The 20547-nt window shown below is 37.3% G+C and overlaps 1 protein-coding gene across 3 annotated transcripts in view; it reads right to left on the reverse strand.

The window, feature by feature from the left end:
* Window positions 1-20547, reverse strand: part of SLAIN2 (SLAIN motif family member 2) — a 70039-nt gene that overhangs the window by 30887 nt on the left and 18605 nt on the right. For 2 of the 3 annotated variants that reach the window (XM_007539689.2, XM_016184906.2), the window contains exons 2-4: window positions 12389-12537; window positions 4642-4806; window positions 2206-2367 (exon numbers count right to left, since the gene is read on the reverse strand). In XM_007539689.2, the coding sequence (XP_007539751.1) occupies window positions 2206-2367; window positions 4642-4806; window positions 12389-12537 (476 nt within the window). The remainder of the gene's footprint in view (window positions 1-2205; window positions 2368-4641; window positions 4807-12388; window positions 12538-20547) is intronic. The other variant, XM_060188076.1, reaches the window with a different exon arrangement.

Consider the following 20547-nt stretch of genomic DNA (forward strand, 5'->3'; position numbering starts at 1 on the left):
ATTAAAGTTATTTTTTTACTATAGTAAATAGTTAATTGAGCCACTAACAAAATATTGTAACCTAAGATTTGAAGTAGAAATAAGTTTACTTTTATTTATCAATTAATAAACATTCTTTTTAAAAATATTTATTTATTCCCTTGTTTTACTGTTGTAGTTATTGTTGTCGTTGTTGAATAGGACAGAGAGAAATAGAGAGAGGATGGGAAGACAAAGAGGGAGAGAGAAAGATAGACACCTGCAGACCTGCTTCACCACCTGTGAAGGGACTCCCGTACAGGTGGGGAGCCGGGGGCTTGAACCGGGATCCTTACGCCGGTCCTTGCGCTTTGCACCATGTGCACTTAACCCGCTGAGCTACTGCCTGACTCCCAATAAACATTCTTATTGAGATGTAGTGGACATATACCATAATAATAAAACATATAGCATAATGATTTGGTATTTGTTTGTACTAAAAACCAGCTGTTCAGTACGTTTTACTTTTATGGTATAGATAAGCAGAATCCTTGATTTTCCTTTCTTATTTATGCCAGTAACTACCTCCTCACTAGTTAATAATACCAGTCTCAGGGAGGAGTTATATAAAATTATAGAAGAAAAGGTACCATGTTACTAGTTTCTAGGAGTCTAGATAAATAAAGCAAACACCAGATTTTTTTTTTGTCACTGGAATTTCACTGTTCCGGGCCAACTTTTTTAGAGAGAGAGAGAGAGAGAGACACACACACACACACACACACACACACAGAAAGAGAGGGAGAGTGAGGGTCACCAAGCATCAAAGTTTCCTTCAGTGTGGGAGGGACCAGGTTTGAACCTGAATCATGTGCATGGCAAAGCAAGTACTGTCCAAGTGAGCTATATCACCAGCCTGCACTAAGCTTTCCTAATGGAAGTTACATGAAAACTAGCATGAATCATCAAACTGAGGAATATACTGCAGGGTCACGGGGAAACACATCTGCTGAAGCACATGCTTTGCCATGCACGAGGATCTGGGTTCAAGCCCTCAGCACCACATGGACAGTGATGAGAGTATCCTGCATGATGCTAGAGGGATGTTCCATGAACACCAGTGTTTCATGACATAACGTTGTCTCACTTTCTCTGCCTTCCTTTTCTGTCGCTTTCTATGTGTGATTGGAAAGGGATAGGAAAGTCCTGGTAAAAAAAGAAACATGCTAGTTTCTTAATACATATTACAGCTTAATAAATCTTATCTATATTAACCTCAAAAGGATCTATACTATAAGCAACAAACTTTTTGAACTAATATACAGCATTACTCTCAGCCAATTGCCAAAAATTTGAAATGTGTGCTTTAAGACCTCTTTATTGTAAAAACTAAAAGAATGAACTTTAGAGTGACTGCTCACTACAGTTAAACGCCCGTGGCATCTTATAATAGAACATCTAGGCAATAATACTATCATTACCATCCTACATTAAGATGAAAATTGGAACATCTAGAAATTCTTTGAAGACTATGAAAAATTTTATTTATTTGGTGGTATGGCAGAATATGATAATATTTTTGTTAGATTTCAAAGATGTCCATGACCTAAAAAGTTTCAAGGACTATTCTGCAAAACATCATAACATGCTTCATTTCATTTAATGCTATAATTCCAATTTTCTCACAAAGATCTTTTTTATAGTCTACACCAAACATTCTGAGAGAAGTGACATGTGTTCCCAAGGGGGGCAAAAGTTGGTTCTTTGGTGTAAAAAAAAAAAATGGTAAGGATCATAATTGTTTGTGGCATTGACGGTACATAATAAAATGAGAGTTTATCTGTGTTAAAAATTTTACAAGCAAGGGGATAGGAAGAAAATGTCTAAGAAGCCTCTTATGGGGGACAATAATGAAACAGAACTATGAAATATGATCTACAATAAAAAGAGTAATAGTAATAACTACACTAGTGAGATTCAGTGCAGAGTTAATAAGGAAAGCACAATTACTAGTCACAGAAGCAGAGTATAACCCACCTTACTTTGCTCCTTACACAGCAAACTGTTTTTATAGATAAGAGACTCTGAAAGCAAATTAATGAACAAACAAATCCGTATGTTGAACATGCTTCTGAAATCTAAACATTTCTACTTAAATTATATCACAATTTCATTCAATACTTTAAGACATATGTATATGCAAAATTAAGCAGTAGTGAAAGATCTCAACTTTAAGAAAATACTTACTTTCTTCCTGCATCCGTGCTAGAATTTGTACATCAGTTACATCATTTAACTTATAATTGGATCCAATTGAATCTTCATCTAATTCTGAAGCACTTAACTCACTGTCTATGGAGGACTGAGGACTGAGCGGAGGATTTCTGTCTGATGAACTTCTCAAATTACCTTAAAAAAGAAAAAGGTTCAAACTTTGATGCAACCAAAACTGAATAAAGTATCTACTGCAATTAACTTGGTATTAAATCTATTGATTTATTATCCAGTTCATTTGTATTCTGTTTTTTTCTGTTTGTAAAATATTGATATATTGAAATTAGAAATTAACTTCATCAAGGACTGAGGGCCAGAGGAACTTCTTTATATTATGATGGAAATACAAAACATATTTTCAGTTAACTGTAACATGTCTAATATCCTATGAAATAATAAAACTTTAAGCACAGCACCTAGCAAGTAGCATTCAATAACACAAACTAAGGGATTTCAACATTTGTAAGAAAACCAATGAAACTACTTTATAAATAGATGAATTTATGACATGGTACTTTCTTTTTCCAAATTCACAATCATTTATGAAACACCAACATCTTCTCCCTGAATAAAGCATCTATTTTTCCTAAATAAGACAACTAAATTTGAAGAAAATTAGAATTCATTATTTAGGAAGAACACTAGGCGTATTTCTACTATGCTATAATAGCTTTACAAAATTTCTTTGCTGAACTAGTACTGAGAAGCCAAGGAGCTCTTGTTAGTGAAGCACAAGCACAAAGACAGGATTTACAAAAAAAAAAAAAAAAAATGAATTGGTGAAAGTATTTCATTGCTTTAAATAAAAGGGCAGAAGTCCAAAAAATAAAGAATATACACGGCCTAAATATTTTCTTTCGAAGAAAATATTATAATTATATCAAATTCGAGTGAATAATAAATTTCAATGTAGTCACTTATAATTCTACTGGAGATTTATTTGAGCTACTTTCCCCCCATAATTCTTTACTGTATGAGTCAACTCCAATATGAAAGGTGTATATGAACAGCAAGAAGAACCTAAAATAGTTAATACTTACTATCAAAAAGAACAAGATACAGGCAGAAGTTGAAAAACAAGATTAGAAGAGAAAACACAAGTAGAACCTGAACTGGAATTGGCGTATTGCACCAAAGTAAAAGACTCGGGGGGGGGGGGGGGGGAGAATGCAGGTCCAAAAAGGATGACAGAGGACCTAGTGGGGGTTGTATTGTTATATGGAAGTGTTATATGGGAAGTGTTATGCATGTACAAACTATTTACTGTCGAAATGTAAAACATTAATTCTCCAATAAAGAAATGAAAAAAGAGCAAGATAGAAATAAAGTACTACAAGATCAGAGTTAGTATCTAAGTAAAATTACATGTTAAATATAGATTGTGATAATACTAGATCAAACAAGTAGCAAAAAATAAGCCATACAGAATGCAAAGCGCAAGGCAATAAAGCCATTAGATGAGGATATATAGATGAAAAATATGAAGTGGCTAACTATAAATATAGTATTTACTCACTTATATGTACTTTATTTTGGTGTTGCCTAGGCTACAAGTGAATTATCTTGTTGACCCCCCACTATTTCATTTTAAATACAGATCCATTCTTATAAGTGAGTGATTTCACTACTCTGGGCCAACTTTTTCAGAGAGTGGACGAGACAAAGCATCACTGGGGCTTCTCCAGGCAGTATGCCAGGGCTCACACCTGGCCTGTGCAGGACATGTACTATTTCTGATGAACAATTTCTCTAGCTCCCAACAATAAATTATAAAAATGTTAATAATAATTAGCTCTAGTAATAGCAGCAACAAAAGTAGCTGAGTTAGTGCTAAAAAGCAGCAAACTACATAGTAACATTTTTAGTCACAGAACCACAGCACAGCATTCTTCCCCCAGCTCACAACAATCTAGCCCTCCCAGGATCTGTAGGGTTCCAAATACTCCTGTAACATTCTCATATAACATTAGACTAATACTTAAATTTGGTATCAAAGTTTAAAAACTCCTATTTGACAAAAAAGTTTTTAACAACCTGGGTTTTACAATCAAGCTATTCTGGGCCAGGAGGTGGTGCACCTGCTTAAGTGAACACATTACAAGCTTAAGTGAACACATTACAAGCAAGCGATTCAATAAGCATTAGTTAGTTAGAAGAATCAAGTTTACAATCCTATTTAATTAAACCAGACTAAAAGTACACACTGATAAAAACTTGATAGGTACAATCTAGCCTGTCTTCGCATCCCTAGAGTCTAGTGTTGTACCTGAAGCAATATCAGTCACTCTTCAATGACATTATCTCTATGAGTTAGGTTTCATATCAAAAAAGAACTGTAGTTGGTAAGTCATTTTCTGAGGTAGACTAGTTAGTGAAAAACCATTTATTACTCTATTTTTTTCTCCTTACCTGAATTTCCAGGAAGTATAAGCTGTTTGACTATAGGAGGTCGCACAGGGGTTGAGGATGGAGAATTGAAACCACTGCTGTATGGGCTACTTGCATTTGGACTGTAAGGACTTGTGTAACTCATGGAGTTGAAAGGATTATTATATAAATTCTGCCTCTTGAGAGCTGCATTAATGACAAAGCGGAGGGGGGGAGATCAAATTTAATAACCAAGACAGGTAATATTTTTTTAATTTTATTTATTTATTTATTCATTCCCTTTTGTTACCCTTGCTGTTTTATTGTTATTATTATTGTTGTCGTTGTTGTTGGATAGGACAGAGAGAAATGGAGAGAGGAGGGGAAGACAGAGAGGGGGAGAGAAAGATAGACACCTGCAGACCTGCTTCACCGCCTGTGAAATGACTCCCCTGCAGGTGGGGAGCTGGGGGCTCGAACCGGGATCCTTAACACCGGTCCTTGTGCTTTGCGCCACCTGCGCTTAACCCGCTGTGCTACTGCCCAACTCCCGACAGGTAATATTTTTACTTCAGTTTTTGTCTATTAGGAATTTCATTTAATCACTAATTTTTATTTTATTTTTATATTTTGTCACTGCCAGGGTTTCATTGCTTTGGGCCAAATTTTTCATATAGAAGGGGTGGGGGGAGAAACGGAAAGACACCACAGCACCAGGGGCTGGGCATCAGTGCACCTAGTAGGGCACACACATTACCATAAGCAAAGACCAGGGTTCAAGATCCCAGTGCCCACTTGTAGGGGGAAAGCTTCAGGAGCAGTGAAGTAGTGCTGCAAGTGTCTCTCTTTCTTTCCCTCTTTCTCAATTTCTATGTCTCTATCAAAATAAAGTATTTTTTAAAAAGATACCATGATATCAAAGCTCTTCAAATGCATGGGGTAGGGGTGGGGAGTACTGGGTTTGATCCTGGATCGCACACATGCCAAATGGCAAGCATCCTCGGAGTTTTCTTGCTGACTCCTACTACCCCAATTTGAATACATAAATATTCTTATACTAGTGAGTGGGGAAATATATCATTATTGCTAATAAGTAAAGTATCTTACAAGTATGAAAGTAAGAAAATTTTTAAATGGCCTTTACAACGTTTAAATTTAAAAAGTATATATATATTTTTAATTGAGAGATAAAGAGAGGCTAGAATATATTTCCACTCTAGCATATGTGGCGCTGAAAATCAAACCTGGGACCTCAGGCATACAAGTTCAATTCTTTACCCACAGTCATCTTCATGGTGACAGACAGACAGACAGACAAACAGACACATACACACACACAGTTAAAAAATAATAAAACAGCTTAAGTCAAAACACGTAGCTCAAATGGTAGGGCTTGATACCTTGTGATGTATGAAGTCCCAGGTTTGAGCCTTGATACCTCATGAAAGCATCAAGGCAGGGGTAGGGGTGGAATTGGGGGTAGGGTTGTATGAAAGGTAGGGCAGTGTGCTGTGGTCTCTCTTCATTAAAATAATGAATTGGCTGGGGAGGCCATTCAGCAGTGGTGTGCCCATGTATAAGAACTTGGCTACATATTAAAATAAAAATATATTGATGCATAAAATAATTGGAGAACAGTTATTAAAAAGTTAGAATTACCACAGGAGGGAAAACAGGATGACTGAATTTCTGGTTATCATATTTACAGAGCAGTGGTTTTAGGAGAAGGAACATGCTTTCTGTTTAACTGGAATAGTGTAGTAAGTTGGACAGTGTAGTTTTAATAGAATTTACCCTTCTACATAGACATATTATATATATAATATACACATATGCATATATGCAGACACATATATACATATATAATATGTAATATGAATCATGCTCTCAGAAATATCCATCTCTGAAAAAAAATAAGCCTGTTAGTTTCATACTATTTCTTTACTCCTCAATCATCTTTGGTATTAACTCTCTTTTGTTTATTTAATCACCAGCATTTCAAATTCTCATCTCTTTATCTTCTGTGTGCTATAGTCTTTTTCCTAAGAAATCACATTCATACTCATTCACACATTAGTTATCATTTAAATGTCAAACTCCCCATTATATCTCTGGTTCCCATTAAATTCTGTCCATTTAATGTCTCCTGTAGTACGGCAAATGTACCCAAGTCAATATTTCCATATCCAAGATTTCCATTAAAATAAAGTTCTCTCCTTGTGGTTCTCATCTCAGGACAGTGTGACATTCATCTTGACATACAAGCTGAAAGCACAGAAATCACTGCTGATCCTTTTTTCATTTCCTCATTCATATATGGTTTATTCTTTTTAAATTTTACATTTTTTTCAACTCCACTTCTTTCCCCAACACACAATGCTCACCTATCATGATAAAAAGCGCTGCCTTGCCTCTCTTGGCCTTCTCCATACTATGGCTAAGGATAACTTTAACAAAATCTGGGAGTCAGGCGGTAGCGCAGCCGGTTAAGCGCATGTGGCACAAAGCGCAAGGACCAGGCATAAGGATCCGGGTTCGAGCCCCCGACTCCCCACCTGCAGGGGAGTGGCTTCACAAGTGGTCTGCAGGTGTCTGTCTTTCTCTCCCCCTCTCTGTCTTCCCCTCCTCTCTCCATTTCTCTGTCCTATCCAACAACAATGACATCAATAACAACAATAACTACAACAATAAAACAAGGGCAACAAAAGGGAATAAATATTTTAAAAAATTAAAAAAAAAAACTTTAACAAAATCCTAGCCAAATAACATTTTACCTACCAACACCACACTCTTGAATAAAACCATTCAATGTTTTCCCACTGATTTCATCCATTCATTCCAGAGCACTGTTCAGCTCGGTCTTATGGTAGTACTGAGGAATGAACGTGGGAGCTCAGAGCTTCAGGCAAGGTCATTTGCATAGCTGTTATGCTGTCTCCCTAGTCCTTCCCACTGGTTTTAGAATCAAGCTCCAAATCTTTGATTTGGTCTTTACGGGCTTATGGAATATGAGTGTACCATACCGTGCTGGCTTTATCTCATCATATCTCCCTGTCATTCTTCTCTAGTCATACTGACTTGCTCAAAGTTCCTCATGCATGCCACAGACAGACTTACTAGAAACTGTTTTCTCTACTTGGAATACCCTTCACTCTCTTTTGTGTGTGTGTGTTTTAGTTTACTAACATTTTACGGAACTCAATTAAAATACCACTTTCTGAGACAAAATTCCTATTAAAGTACAGAGAACTATGTACTATTCCTTTATTACACCACACCAGTTATGATAATTATCTATATCAACACCTTTTGCCTACTAGATAAGAAATTCCACGAGTGCAGATGCGGTGCTACTTTTTTTCTCATGTACCCCTCACCCAAAGTAAACAGGTTTTCAATATGCATGAATGAATGAAATGACTAGAGATGACACTAAGACACCACGAATGAAACATACACACTACTATAGCTGAGGACCTGGGCTTGAGCCTCCAAGCCCCTCTCCACCTGCAGGGGGAAGCTTTATGAGTAGTGAAACAGGTTTGTAGGTCTCTATTTCCCCACCCTCTCTCAATTTTGATCTGTTCTATCACAATAAATAATGGAAAAATGGCCACTGGGAATAGCGAATTTGTTGTGCAGGCACTGGGTCCCAATGATAACCCTGGTGGGGGGGGGGGGATGCAAGGTAAAAGAAAGGCCTAGCAGCCCACATTTAAAATAAATGTACAACAGAGTTAAGAGGAGTGGGGGGGGGGGGTGAGGGTTAATAAATATAGCATTTTAATCCTGGGAGATGAGCCAGGAGAGACAGCATAATAGTTATGCAAACAGACTTGCATGCTTGAGGCACCAAAGGTCCCTAGCACTACCATAAGCCAGAGTTGAGCAGTGCTCTGGTAAAAACAAACAAGAAAAAACAAAACACCCCCCCCCCCACACACACACACAGTAATTTTAGGGAGTCACGTGGTGGTGCATCTGGCAGTGCACACACATTACAGTATACAAGGACCCAGGTTCAAGCTTGGAATCCCCACCTGCAGCAGAGAAGCTTAGGGGTGGTGAAGCAATGCTGCATGTTTCTCTCTGTAGCCCCCCCCTCAGTCTCTCTGTCTTTAGGTAAAATAAATAAATATATTTTTTAAAGTCATGGAGGTGAACACTGATGATTGGCAGCACAGCAATAAGAAGATAGAAAATGTTAAGAAACTAGGTGCTTTAAATGAGAGATTTTGTTGTGTTCATTATACCACAATTTAAAAAAAATGAAGATAGGTGGGTGCAGGGTAGATAGCATAATGGTTATGCAAACAGACTCTCGTGCCTGAGGTTCCAAAGTCCCAGGTTCAATCCCCCGCACCACCATAAGCCAGAGCTGAGCAGTGCTCTGGTTGAAAACAAACAACAACAAAAAAAAAATGAAGATGGGCAGAGAAGAAAGAACTTTCAAATAAGACTCAAAATAGCAGGGAAGGTAAGAAGAAAAAGGGCGAAAAAAGATAATGCACTATAATAAAAGCAAGAGTCCTTTTCCACAGTGGTAGTGCACTGTTGAGATGCTGAGAGTGATGAAGCAGAAACTATTCTGTTAGAATACAACAGCTAAATTCCCATGAAGCTCCTACCTATACTGCCAAAAAGATTAGACTTCAATCTTCTCTCTTACTCGAGGGTGGGGGGTGGTATTCAGAAGAAGGTGCAAGTTTGCAATAACCAAGTTGTTTCCCTTTCCAGTGCACATTATTGAGACTTACAGATGTAATGCTATATTCATATCTTTTTAACATAATAAAGATAACATATTCAAGTTATTGATACTATTTTTGAAGTGCAACAGCTTTACTTTTCTGTATCATGCCCATGTTGCCATTACCAACTGCTACAAGTTCTTACTTCTTAGGATCCTTTAAACTAGGTCTTAGTAAAGTACAATCTGTGAGGCAACTCTAGCTCCCTGTCTGTTCTGTAAATAAAGGTTTATTAGAAAACATGTGTAGACTCAACAATTTGTTTGGCTTTGTATGTTAACTCTCTTTTCAGCCACCAGGTTCCAGATGCCATCAGGATGCCGGCCAGGCTTCCCTGGACTGAAGACCCCACCAATGTGTCCTGGAGCTCCACTTCCCCAGAGACCCACCCTACTAGGGAAAGAGAGAGGCAGACTGGGAGTATGGACCGACCAGTCAACGTCCATGTTCAGCGGGGAAGCAATTACAGAAGCCAGACCTTCTACCTTCTGCAACCCACAATGACCCTGGGTCCATGCGCCCAGAGGGATAGAGAATGGGAAAGCTATCAGGGGAGGGGATGGGATATGGAGATTGGGTGGTGGGAATTGTGTGGAATTGTACCCCTCCTACCCTATGGTTTTGTTAATTTTTCCTTTCTTAAATAAATAATAAGTTAAAAAAAAAAACATGTGTAGGGCCAGTCAGTGGCACATCTGGTAGAATGCACACATTACCATGTGCAAGGACCTGGGTTCAAGTCCCTGGTTCCCACCTGAGGGAAGTTTCACAAGTGATGAAATAGTGCTGTAGGTATTTCTCTCTCCCCTCCCTCTCACTTTCTCTTTGTCTCCATCCTATCATATAAGTAAGTAAGTAAGTAAAATAAGTATTTATCTCTTCATTGTTTGCTTCTACCATTAGGATATAAACTTCAGAAAGTATGAATATTTTGGTTTTATTTTGTTTTTGAAATATTTCTTCCCCCCCCCCCATATAGCACTAGGGATCCTCACATGATTTAGTGTTCTGGGCCAACACTTTCATCCCTTTGTATTTCAGCTAGAGAAAAAAGAAATGGAAGAGAAAAATAGAGAAAGAATGAGAGAGGGGAGGAGAGCAACACACTACAGCACAGCTCCATCATCTCTGGAGCTTCCTCTGGTGCAATCCGTAGTGCAGCCACATGGTGTTGGACTATTTATTGGTCCTTGAGGACGGTAAGGCCTGTACTCTAACTGGTGAGCTATCTACAACCCTGTATTTATAATTTCTAAAAAGATCTGCTTATCTGTATGAGACAGAAAGTGAGACACTAGACTATTGCTAAAGTCTGGCTTATATACTACACCAAGGTTTAAAGCTAGGTCCTTTGCCATTTAAGCACTGTGCTTGCTCTCTACCTTTGAGTTACCTGGTGAATTTTGGTTGACTTGACTCATTGTTATATCCTCACAGGTGAGAACAATGCTGAGCACATAGTATGTTATCAATGTAAACTGATGAAAAATCCCTAATTCAATTGAAAAATACATTTACATTACTTTTTTTGTAAGGTAGCATACTATTAAAAATTGTCCTAAATTACTTTCTAATAAATGTATAAAGATATAATTGAAATAAGTTAGAAGATGTTTAGTTATTTCAAATTGTTTATTAACTTTTCCACATGCATCTAATACTGTCTTATAAATATAACCTAAATCAAGTTCAATATATAGTTCTAAGCAGTTAATATTCAGGTACATAAAAGTATTCAAATTTTCAAAAAGGATTCTCTTTACAAAGGAAAAGTAAGACTTTAACATCAAAACAGACACAGTACTCTGTAATCATACCCGATGTTATTTTCATATAACTAATATTTTCTACAGGCAACCTGACTATACTTTCTGCATTGGTGTAAGCTTTTTTCTTTGGTAATGAATACAGCCTACAAGAAAACAAAATCAAAAGGGTAGCATTCATTATAAATGTAGGCCACATTTAACTTCTTAATCTTTTTACCTCCTATGACCATTTCTATCTTGCATTCTAACAACAGAGCATATATTTCAGTAATAAAGTCAAAACAAGCAATTTTAAATACATGGTTGACATATAGAGAAAAACAATTTTTTGTTAATAACTACTCATTGATCCTTTAATGCAAGAGTATTTCAGAAAACAGTAATATTAAGATTGAGAAAAATTCCAAGAGTCAGTATTTTTCCTACATTCCTACCCACACTTGCTATGCTAAATTAAATGCCACAGTCACAGACACATTCATTCTGTGAACTCGTGACTAGCATTTGTGAATGTTATTAAACAAAAGGGCAGAAAATAATTTAAACCTAAAATGCCATGTTAAAAAAATATATTACAGAGGATGGAATGAGTACATTCACTAATCAGTTACTACACATTAGGTAACATGCTCGATATTTTACACACACTATTACTTAATACTTTTTTTGTTTTTAAGCAAGAGCATTGTTCAACTCTGCCTTATAGAAGCGAGGGGGATTCGACCTGGGATTTTGGAGCCTCAGACATGAAAACACTTTTGCATAGCCAATACTATCTCCTCCAACACATTCAATCCTTAAAATAATCTTATAGGGCTCATTATCCTAATAAGAAAACTAAGCTCACAGAAGTTAATAATGCAGTCACACTGTAACTAAGTTCAAGACTGAGAATGCGGTCTCTTTGGTTTTCAACCTGTTCTCCTTCTATCACATCAGAATTTCCCTGAGGGTAATAAAATGATACTAGAAGGTAATAGAAAAAGACTTTAAAATAGTTATGGTTTGTTTTACCGTGCATTGTGGAAAAAAATCTATCCTATCAATCAATTCTCGTATAAATATTATTCACTGGGATAAGGGTAAATAAATGAGATGAGAAAATAAGTTATTAAGTAAATATGGTTATGTACATATGGCAAAAAAACTCATTATAATAAAAGCAATGAAATCTGAAAAACTGCCTTCATAAAAATACTCAGCTCAATGGTTACCCTTTTTTTTAATTAAAGAAAGCAAAAAAGATGGATTTACAAGTAATAGACATACCTGACATAGTTTGATCAAGTTTGTGGATAAGAGACTTTTTAGCACATTCAACATCAGGACTTGGGTAATCCAAAACTTGCCTGCACCAAACTAATGGACTAACAGACTTCTGCATTGGTGTAAGTTTTTTCTTTGGTGATGAATATAACCTGGAAAAAAGCAAAAAGCAAAAAACAAAAGACCATTCATTATTATGTGCAATGTTTTAAGTTAGGGATGCTTCTGGACAGATGTAAACGGTGTGTCTGAGGGGTAGGAATGATGGGAGTTTGTCTTAAAACCACCCACATTTATGTGATGCACAAGAAGAAAATGGCATTGCTACAATCACTTCTTATCTAGGAGAAAGTGAAAAGCAATACTAGAAGTTCTAATGACTTCATATCAATCAATTTATGAAATTACTTGTCTCAAGAAGAGACAAAATTTGTTAAATCCAGGGAAATGTATAAAGAAAAAGATGAGCACAACATAGGAAAAAGTGAATTCATATTTTCAAATTCATAGGTCTTCCTCAGAATAGTGCAAATTATGTCAATTTATACTACTAATTTTAAATCATGACTCCATACGGAAAATGTGAAGTTGCTTGCTTTTTTTTTTTTTTTTTGCCTCCAGGGTTATTGCCAGGGCTTGGTGCCTGCACCACAAATCCACTGCTCCTGGAGGCCATTTTTTCCCTTTTGTTACCCTGGTTGTTTTTTTTTTGTTTTGTTTTGTTTTTTACCGTTGTTGTGGTTATTATCATTGTTACTGATGTCGTCGTTGTTGGATAGGACAGAGAGAAATGGAGAGAGGAGGGGAAGACAGAGTGGGGGGAGAGAAAGATAGACACCTGCAGACCTGCTTCACCACCTGTGAAGCGACTCCCCTGCAGGTGGGGGGCCAGGGGCTCAAACCGGCATCCTTCCCACGGTCTCCATGCTTTGCACCACATGTGCTTAACCCACTGCGCTACTTCCCGACCCCCTAGTTGCTTGAATTCTAACTAAAGTTGGTTTCAAATTAAGACATAATAGTGGAATTTATGAAGTAAACAAAGCTAAGTTATATACATCTATATAGCAAATGTCTCAATAAGACAAAGGGTTAATTATTTTACTTTAAAAATATTAGGGGCCGGGTGGTGGCGCACCTGGTTGAGCACACATGTTACAATGCGCAAGGACCCAAGTTCAAGTCCCTGGTCCCCACCTGCAGGGGGAAAGCTTCAAGAGTGGTGAAGCAGTGCTACAGGTGTCTCTGTCTCTCTTCCTCTCTATCCAACCCTCAACTCTCAATTTCTGGTTGTCTCTATCTAGTAAATAAATAAAGATAAAAAAATTTTTTTAAATTATATATTTAGGGGAGGGTAAAGTGGGGAGAGAGAAACACTTGCAGCACTGCTTCACCACTCATGAAGCTCCCCGCCCTCCACCAATGCACCACCATATGCAGGTCTGCAAAGCATGCACTTCCACTAAACCACCCCCAGGCTGCAGTACTCTCACATTTTATGGCCACCTTACTCAAAGTAACATATAGATTTAATGTAATCTTTATCAAAATTTCAATACCATTCTTTTCTTTTTCTTTTTTTGTAATCATCCATTCATTCATTTTTACTAAAGTAAAATGACTGCTCTGACTTACGGCTGTGCCAAAGATCAATAGCATTCCTTAAGGTTAAAATTGAACAAATGATTACAAGATGTGTAGAATAAAATAACCCAAATGGTCAAAGTAATCTCAAAGAAAAAAAAAATGGAGATATTGTGCTGACTTCAAATAATAGTAAACAAATAGTGTATTACTCAAAACAGTATGGTATTAGAATAAAAATAGACACACAAATCAATGAAATAAAGTTGACAGCCCAGATATAAACCCACAGATATGAACAGCTAATATAAGACAAAGGAGCCAAGAACATACAATGGAGAAAGGAAGATCTTCTCAATAAATGGTGATGAGAAACTGGGCCCAGTATCTCACACATAAACAAAATTTAATTCAAATTGGATTAAAGTTTTGAATGTGATATCTGAAGTAGTAAAATATATAGAGGAAAACAGACTATGAAACTGGCCTTGGCTATTTTGTTCAAACAACAAAATCAACAAAGGAACTGAAATATTTCTGTACAGTGAAAAAAAACTAATGGCAAAATGAAAAGACATTCTACTAAATAGGAAAGATATCTGTACATCATATATACAAAGGGTTGCTATCCAAGATAAAAAAAAAAAACAACCAAATATCCCATCAAAAGACAGGTGAAATATGAACATGAAAACCACAATGAGATATTACTGTATATCTGTGAAATTAACCTATACCAAAAAGGCCAAAGAGAGAGAGATTACCAAGTAGGGTCTGTGCCTGGCTATGCATCTAACACAGGGTTGAACCCTGAAACCACAGGACAAGTACCATGTACACTGAAGGAAACTCCAGTATGGTGGCTTCTTCCTCTCTGAATGAAAAGATAGTCTGGGTTCAGTGAAATTACACATGTATGAGGTCTCAGTTCCACAAAAAACATGCAGACCTCTTCAAAATAACTCTCATCAACTGAAACCATTTTTCCCCCCACTCCCAACACTTCTGGATTTCTACAACCAGGATATGTGCTATAATCAAGAGGGATCTATGTTTGTTGGGCCCAGCTTACTGATGATTAATGAAGCTTATAATGCATCAAGGTTTGCAAAGTTTCCTTGCCCTTGCCCCCAAACTTTGAAACCTATCACTTCAGAGAGGGCCCAACAGCCCAGTGGAAACCTATCACTTCATTACCCATTTCTACTAAAAATTATTCCAACCCAGCATAAATGACAGTGTGAAAGACTGGGAAATGAGGGTGTGTGTGTGTCCGTCCCCACCCCCTTTCCATTTGTCTGTAGGGCCCATGGATAGATGATATTATACCTAACCCACCTGAAAGAAATACATGAGCAAGTGTTCTACTTTTTGCCAACTTAGTATCAGCAGAGTCTTGTAAAGAAGCTGACATCCACCACCCTCTAAACAGATACACTATACCTAAACAACATAACTAGGTACCTACTGAAGTAGTAGTGCTATGATTGAGAGACAATACCCCAAATCTCTGGGATACCAAGTAGTTATCAGGCATCACACAAAAAATAAAGAATAGAAACAACTGAATCAAATTGAAAACAACCAGCAAAAAGTGCAGAGAAATTCAATCAGAATAATAATTGTATTAAAATGTGAATAACATGCTATTCAAAAGATAAAGATGCCAGGGTGGGGGCAGGGATAGATAGCATAATGGTTTGCAAAGAGACTCTCGTGCTTGAGGCTCCAAAGTCCCAGGTTCAATCCCCTGAACCACCATAAGCCAGAGCTGAGCAGTGCTCTGGAAAAAAAAAAAAGTCAGAATGGACAACAAAACAAACCAACCAAACCAACAAACAACAAAAGAGGGTAGAGTAGGAAATAGCTAATTCAGCAGAGCACATACTACTGAATATGAGGACCCAAGTTTCAGTTCCCAGCCACCACATGGGAGCACCATGCAAAGGGGAGGCTAGGTGCTGTGGTGTCTCTCGTCTAGCTTTTAAAACAGAAAAAGGTTGTCAGGAGCAGTAAAACAAAAAAAAATCTTGGGGGCAAAGAAAGAAGAGGGAAGTGGCTCAGCAGTAGAGTGTATACTTTGCAAGCCTGAAGATCTAGGTTTGCTCCTCAGCACAATATAAAAATAAAAAAGATGAAAATAAACAGAACATCATAATGGACTAGTGTTCTGGTCTTTTTTCATCTCACACAAAGATAAGAAAAAGGCCAAACTATAAATTGTATTTTGTAAAAGAAGCACCTTAGATTAAAATCACAAATACGCTAAAAGTTAAAGGCTGGAAAAAGATGAGATATGTCCTATAATTAGTGACCATAAGAGAGAGTTTAAGGTGAAAAATATTACTAGATAAAAGAGATTTCAATATATTATGAAGATACAACAATAAATATAATTAAAAGGAAAAACACAACTCAAATATTTTGTGTGGGGTTTTCAAAACCCTCAGCTTAATAACAGGAACAGTAGCAGCAACAACAAAAACTTGGGGAGTCAGTAAAAACAGAGAAAACTGGAGCATTACCAAACAACTTAACTAGTATTTATGTAATGTTTTAACAGTTAACAGAATACATGCATTTTAGCACACAATGAACATTCTCTAAGACAAAAAAAAAATCTGAAATTGAAATAAATTTCTTCAGTTTGTTCTCTGACCAAAATGTAACTAAATCTAAAATCAGTCAATGAAATTTAGTAAATTCAAAATTATAGAAATCAAGTGACACAATTACAAATAATGACAAGTCAAATAAGTATCAAATAGGAAATCAGAAAATATTCTCAACTGAAAACAAAAATATGTCACTAATTATTTATGCAATAAATCTAATATCTAGAGGAAATTTTGTTTGATCCTGCCATCTCATGTGCCATAGTTCTGATTCTCATTCTCTCTTTGGTGTGAATAAATAAATTTTAAAAAATTTTAAGAAAGGAAAACAATAGTGAAAGGGCAAGATCAAAGTTAGTTCTTTGAAAGATTTTTAAAAACTAATAGATGTTAAGGCTGATTCAAAACAGAAGAAACACAAATTACCAAAATCAGATAAAGCAAACATTGCTACAAATACCACCAATAGTAAAAGGTTTAAAAATGGAATACTGTAAATAATTTTATGCTAACAAAATACAATAACTTAGACAAATTCTCAAGAAAAATACACATTATCAAGTGGGCCTCAAAAAAAATTAAGAGAATCTGAAGAAATTTAGTATAAATTGAATTACTACGAAATCTTCCTGTAAGAAAAAGTCCAGATGCCTCCACTTATTAATTTTAGCAATAGCAAAACAAACAAACAAAAAAAAGCCATGCAAAATGAACTTTCAGAAAAATAGACCTAACGATGAAGGACTGAAGATCCTAAGGGGATAAAGTTAAAAGTGTACACTTTGGGACTAGGTGGTGGTGCACCTGGTTAAGTGCACACACTACAGTGTGCAAGGACGCAGGTTCAAAACCCTGGTCCCCCTGCAGGTGGAAAGCTTCACTAGTGGTGAAACAGGGTTGCAGGTGTCTCTGTCTCTCTTCCTCTCTCTTTTCTTCTCTATCCTATAATAAAATATTTTTTAAAAATGTATACTTTTATAATTTCCACTCAATGTTGTGCTGAAGTATCACAGTATAGTAAGTCAAGAAAAAAACGGGAGTCGGGTGTTAGTGCATTGGGTTAAACGCAGGTAGTGCAGCAAGGACCAGCGTAAGGATCCCAGCTCTTTTTTTCCCCTTTTTTTAAAATTTTTATTTATTTATTTATTCCCTTTTGTTGTCCTTGTTGTTTTATTGTTGTAGTTATTATCGATGTCATCATTGTTGGATAGGACAGAGAGAAATGGAGAGAGGAGGGGAAGACAAAGGGGGAGAGAAAGACAGACACCTGCAGACCTGCTTCACCGCCTGTGAGGAGCCTCCCCTGCAGGTGGGGAGCCGGGGGCTCGAACCAGGATTCTTACGCTGGTCCTTGCACTTTGCGCCGTGTGCACTTAACCCACTGTGCTACCGCCCAACTCCCAAGGATCCCAGTTCTAACCCCTGGCTCCCCACCTGCAGGGGAGTCGCTTCACAAGTGGTGAAGCGGGTCTGCAGGTGTCTTTCTCTCCCTTTTCTGCCTACCCTTTCTCCCTCCATTTCTCTCTGTCCTAACCAACAACAACAACTATAACAATAAAACAACAAAGGCAACAAAAGGGAATAAATACATAAATATTAAAAAAAGGAAAAAGAAACTAGGCTGAGGGGAGCCTGGTGGTGGCTTATCTGTTTTAGTGCACACTCTACAACGCACAAGGACCCAGGTTCAAGCCCCTTGTTGCCACCTGCAGGGGGACAAGTTATGAGTGGTGAAGCAGGACTGCAGGGGTCTCTCTGTCTCCCTCTTTTATCTCCCCCGCCACTCTCAATTTCTGTCTCTATCCAATAATAAATAAATAAATAAATCTTTAAAAAAAAATAAATTAGGCTGAGAATGTAGCTCAGCTTTACATGTATGAGTCCATGGACTCAATTCTGACAAAGAAAAAGGGAAGGAATTAAATAAAGGTACCCATTATTAGAAAAAAGAAAAAAAAAGTAAGACATCCTATATAATCTTGCACACAGAAAATGCTTTGTATGTCTATCAAAAAGAACACACAAACAGCTAGAACTAGTACATGTGTTTGGCAAAGTCATAAAGATAATTGGCAAAAATCAACTGTATTTCTATATTATCAATGAACAATTTAAAGTGAAATGAATACAGCAATTTCATTCACAAAATTCAAATTCATTTACAGAATCAACACAATCCCTTAAAATTCTTAGCAGGCATTTTTATAGAAGTTGAAATGCTGGGGGCACACTTGGTTAACTGCACACACTACCATGTCTGAGGACCTGGGTTCGAGCCCCAATTCCCACCTGCAGGGGGAAACTTCACAAGTGGTGAAGCAGGTCTGCAGGCCTATCCCTCTCCCTCCCATCTTATCAAATAATAATAATAATAATAATAATGAGGGAGTCGGGCAGTAGCGCAGCGGGTTAAGCACCCGTGGTGCAAAACACAAGAATCAGCTCCAGGTTCGAGCCCCAGGCTCCTTGCTTCACAAGTGGTGCAGCGCGTCTGCAGGTGTCTTATCTTTCTCTCCCCTTCTGTCTTCCCCTCCTCTCTCCATTTCTCTCTGTCCTATCCAACAACGGCGACAACAATAACAACAACAATAAAAAAACAAGGGCAACAAAAGGGAATAAATAAATATTAAGAAAGAAAGAGAGAAAGGAAGGAAGGAAGGGAGGGAGGGAGGGAGGGAGGGAGGAAGGAAGGAAGGAAGGAAGGAAGGAAGGAAGGAAGGAAAGAAAGAAGGAAGAGGGAGTTGGGTGACAGCGCAGCCGGTTAAGCGCACATGGCACAAAGCGCAAGGACCAAAGTAAAGATCCTGGTTCAAACCCCGGCTCCCCACCTGCAGGGGAGTCGCTTCACAGGCGGTGAAGCAGATCTGCAGCTGTCTATCTTTCTCACCCCCTCTCTCTTCCCCATTTCTCTCCATTTCTCTGTTCTATCCAACAACGACATCATCATCAATAACGGTAATAACTACAACAATAAAACAAGGGCAACTAAAAAGAATAAATATTTTAAATAAATAAATAAGAGAGAAGGGGGGGAGTGGCGATTAGGAGTGGTGGATTCAGTGCCAGGACTGAGTCCCAGTGATAACCCTGGTGGCAAAGAAAGAAAGAAAGAGAGAGAAGGAGGGAGGGAGAAAGAAAGGAGGGAGGGAGGGAGGAAAGAAAGAGAGAGAGAGAGAGAGAGGAGAAAGGAAGAAGGAAGGAAGGAAGGAATTGAATTGTTAATTCTAAAAGTCACATGAAAATGCAAAGGGCAAAGAATGGCCAAATACACCTGGAAACTTTTTTTTTTTTTAAACTTGTGAGAATCTCTGGTCTTGCTTCCTGAATCCAATGTATTCCATACACTATAGCAAAGTTGTTTTTTAAAAGTTAAATTGAACTTTATTAATAGTCTTTGCTAAAAATTCCGTGCCAACTTCTTTCAGCTCCAAGAAATTTCTTAAAAAAGAAAAATAAAGGAGGGGGTGGGGTGGGTTTCCATAGTCCCTGAGATGTGAGCAATGAATATTGCTTTTTAAGGTTCATTTCTCACCCTCCTCCACCACTCAAATCTAAATAACAGACATATGGTACTAATTTATATTCCTGGAAAGCTCCACACTTGCTTCTAGGTCATTTATGTATGCTTTTCTTTGTGTCTAAAACCAGCTCAATTCCATTCGATGGAACCCTGTTTCAGTCGATCCTTTTTTTCTTTCTATCCAGTCTAGGTTTTAATGTGACTTGTTCAGGGAAACCTTCTTTGAAAGCCTCTCAAACAGCTGGGTTAGATGCCAGATTATGTGCTATGTAGTAAAGCAAGGGGTTTTGATATTTTTTTGGTAATCACTTAGATAACGCCCTAACAAAATTTCCAACTCTAACCCTCATTCTAATTACAAGAGAGATTCACTATATAAGTTGTTTGTTTTTGTCCAGTTGGGATTTCTTTTGAGTTATTATAGCTTAAGAGATATTTAAATA

Source organism: Erinaceus europaeus, chromosome 3 (assembly GCF_950295315.1).
Source record: "Erinaceus europaeus chromosome 3, mEriEur2.1, whole genome shotgun sequence".
Lineage (NCBI taxonomy): Eukaryota > Metazoa > Chordata > Mammalia > Eulipotyphla > Erinaceidae > Erinaceus > Erinaceus europaeus.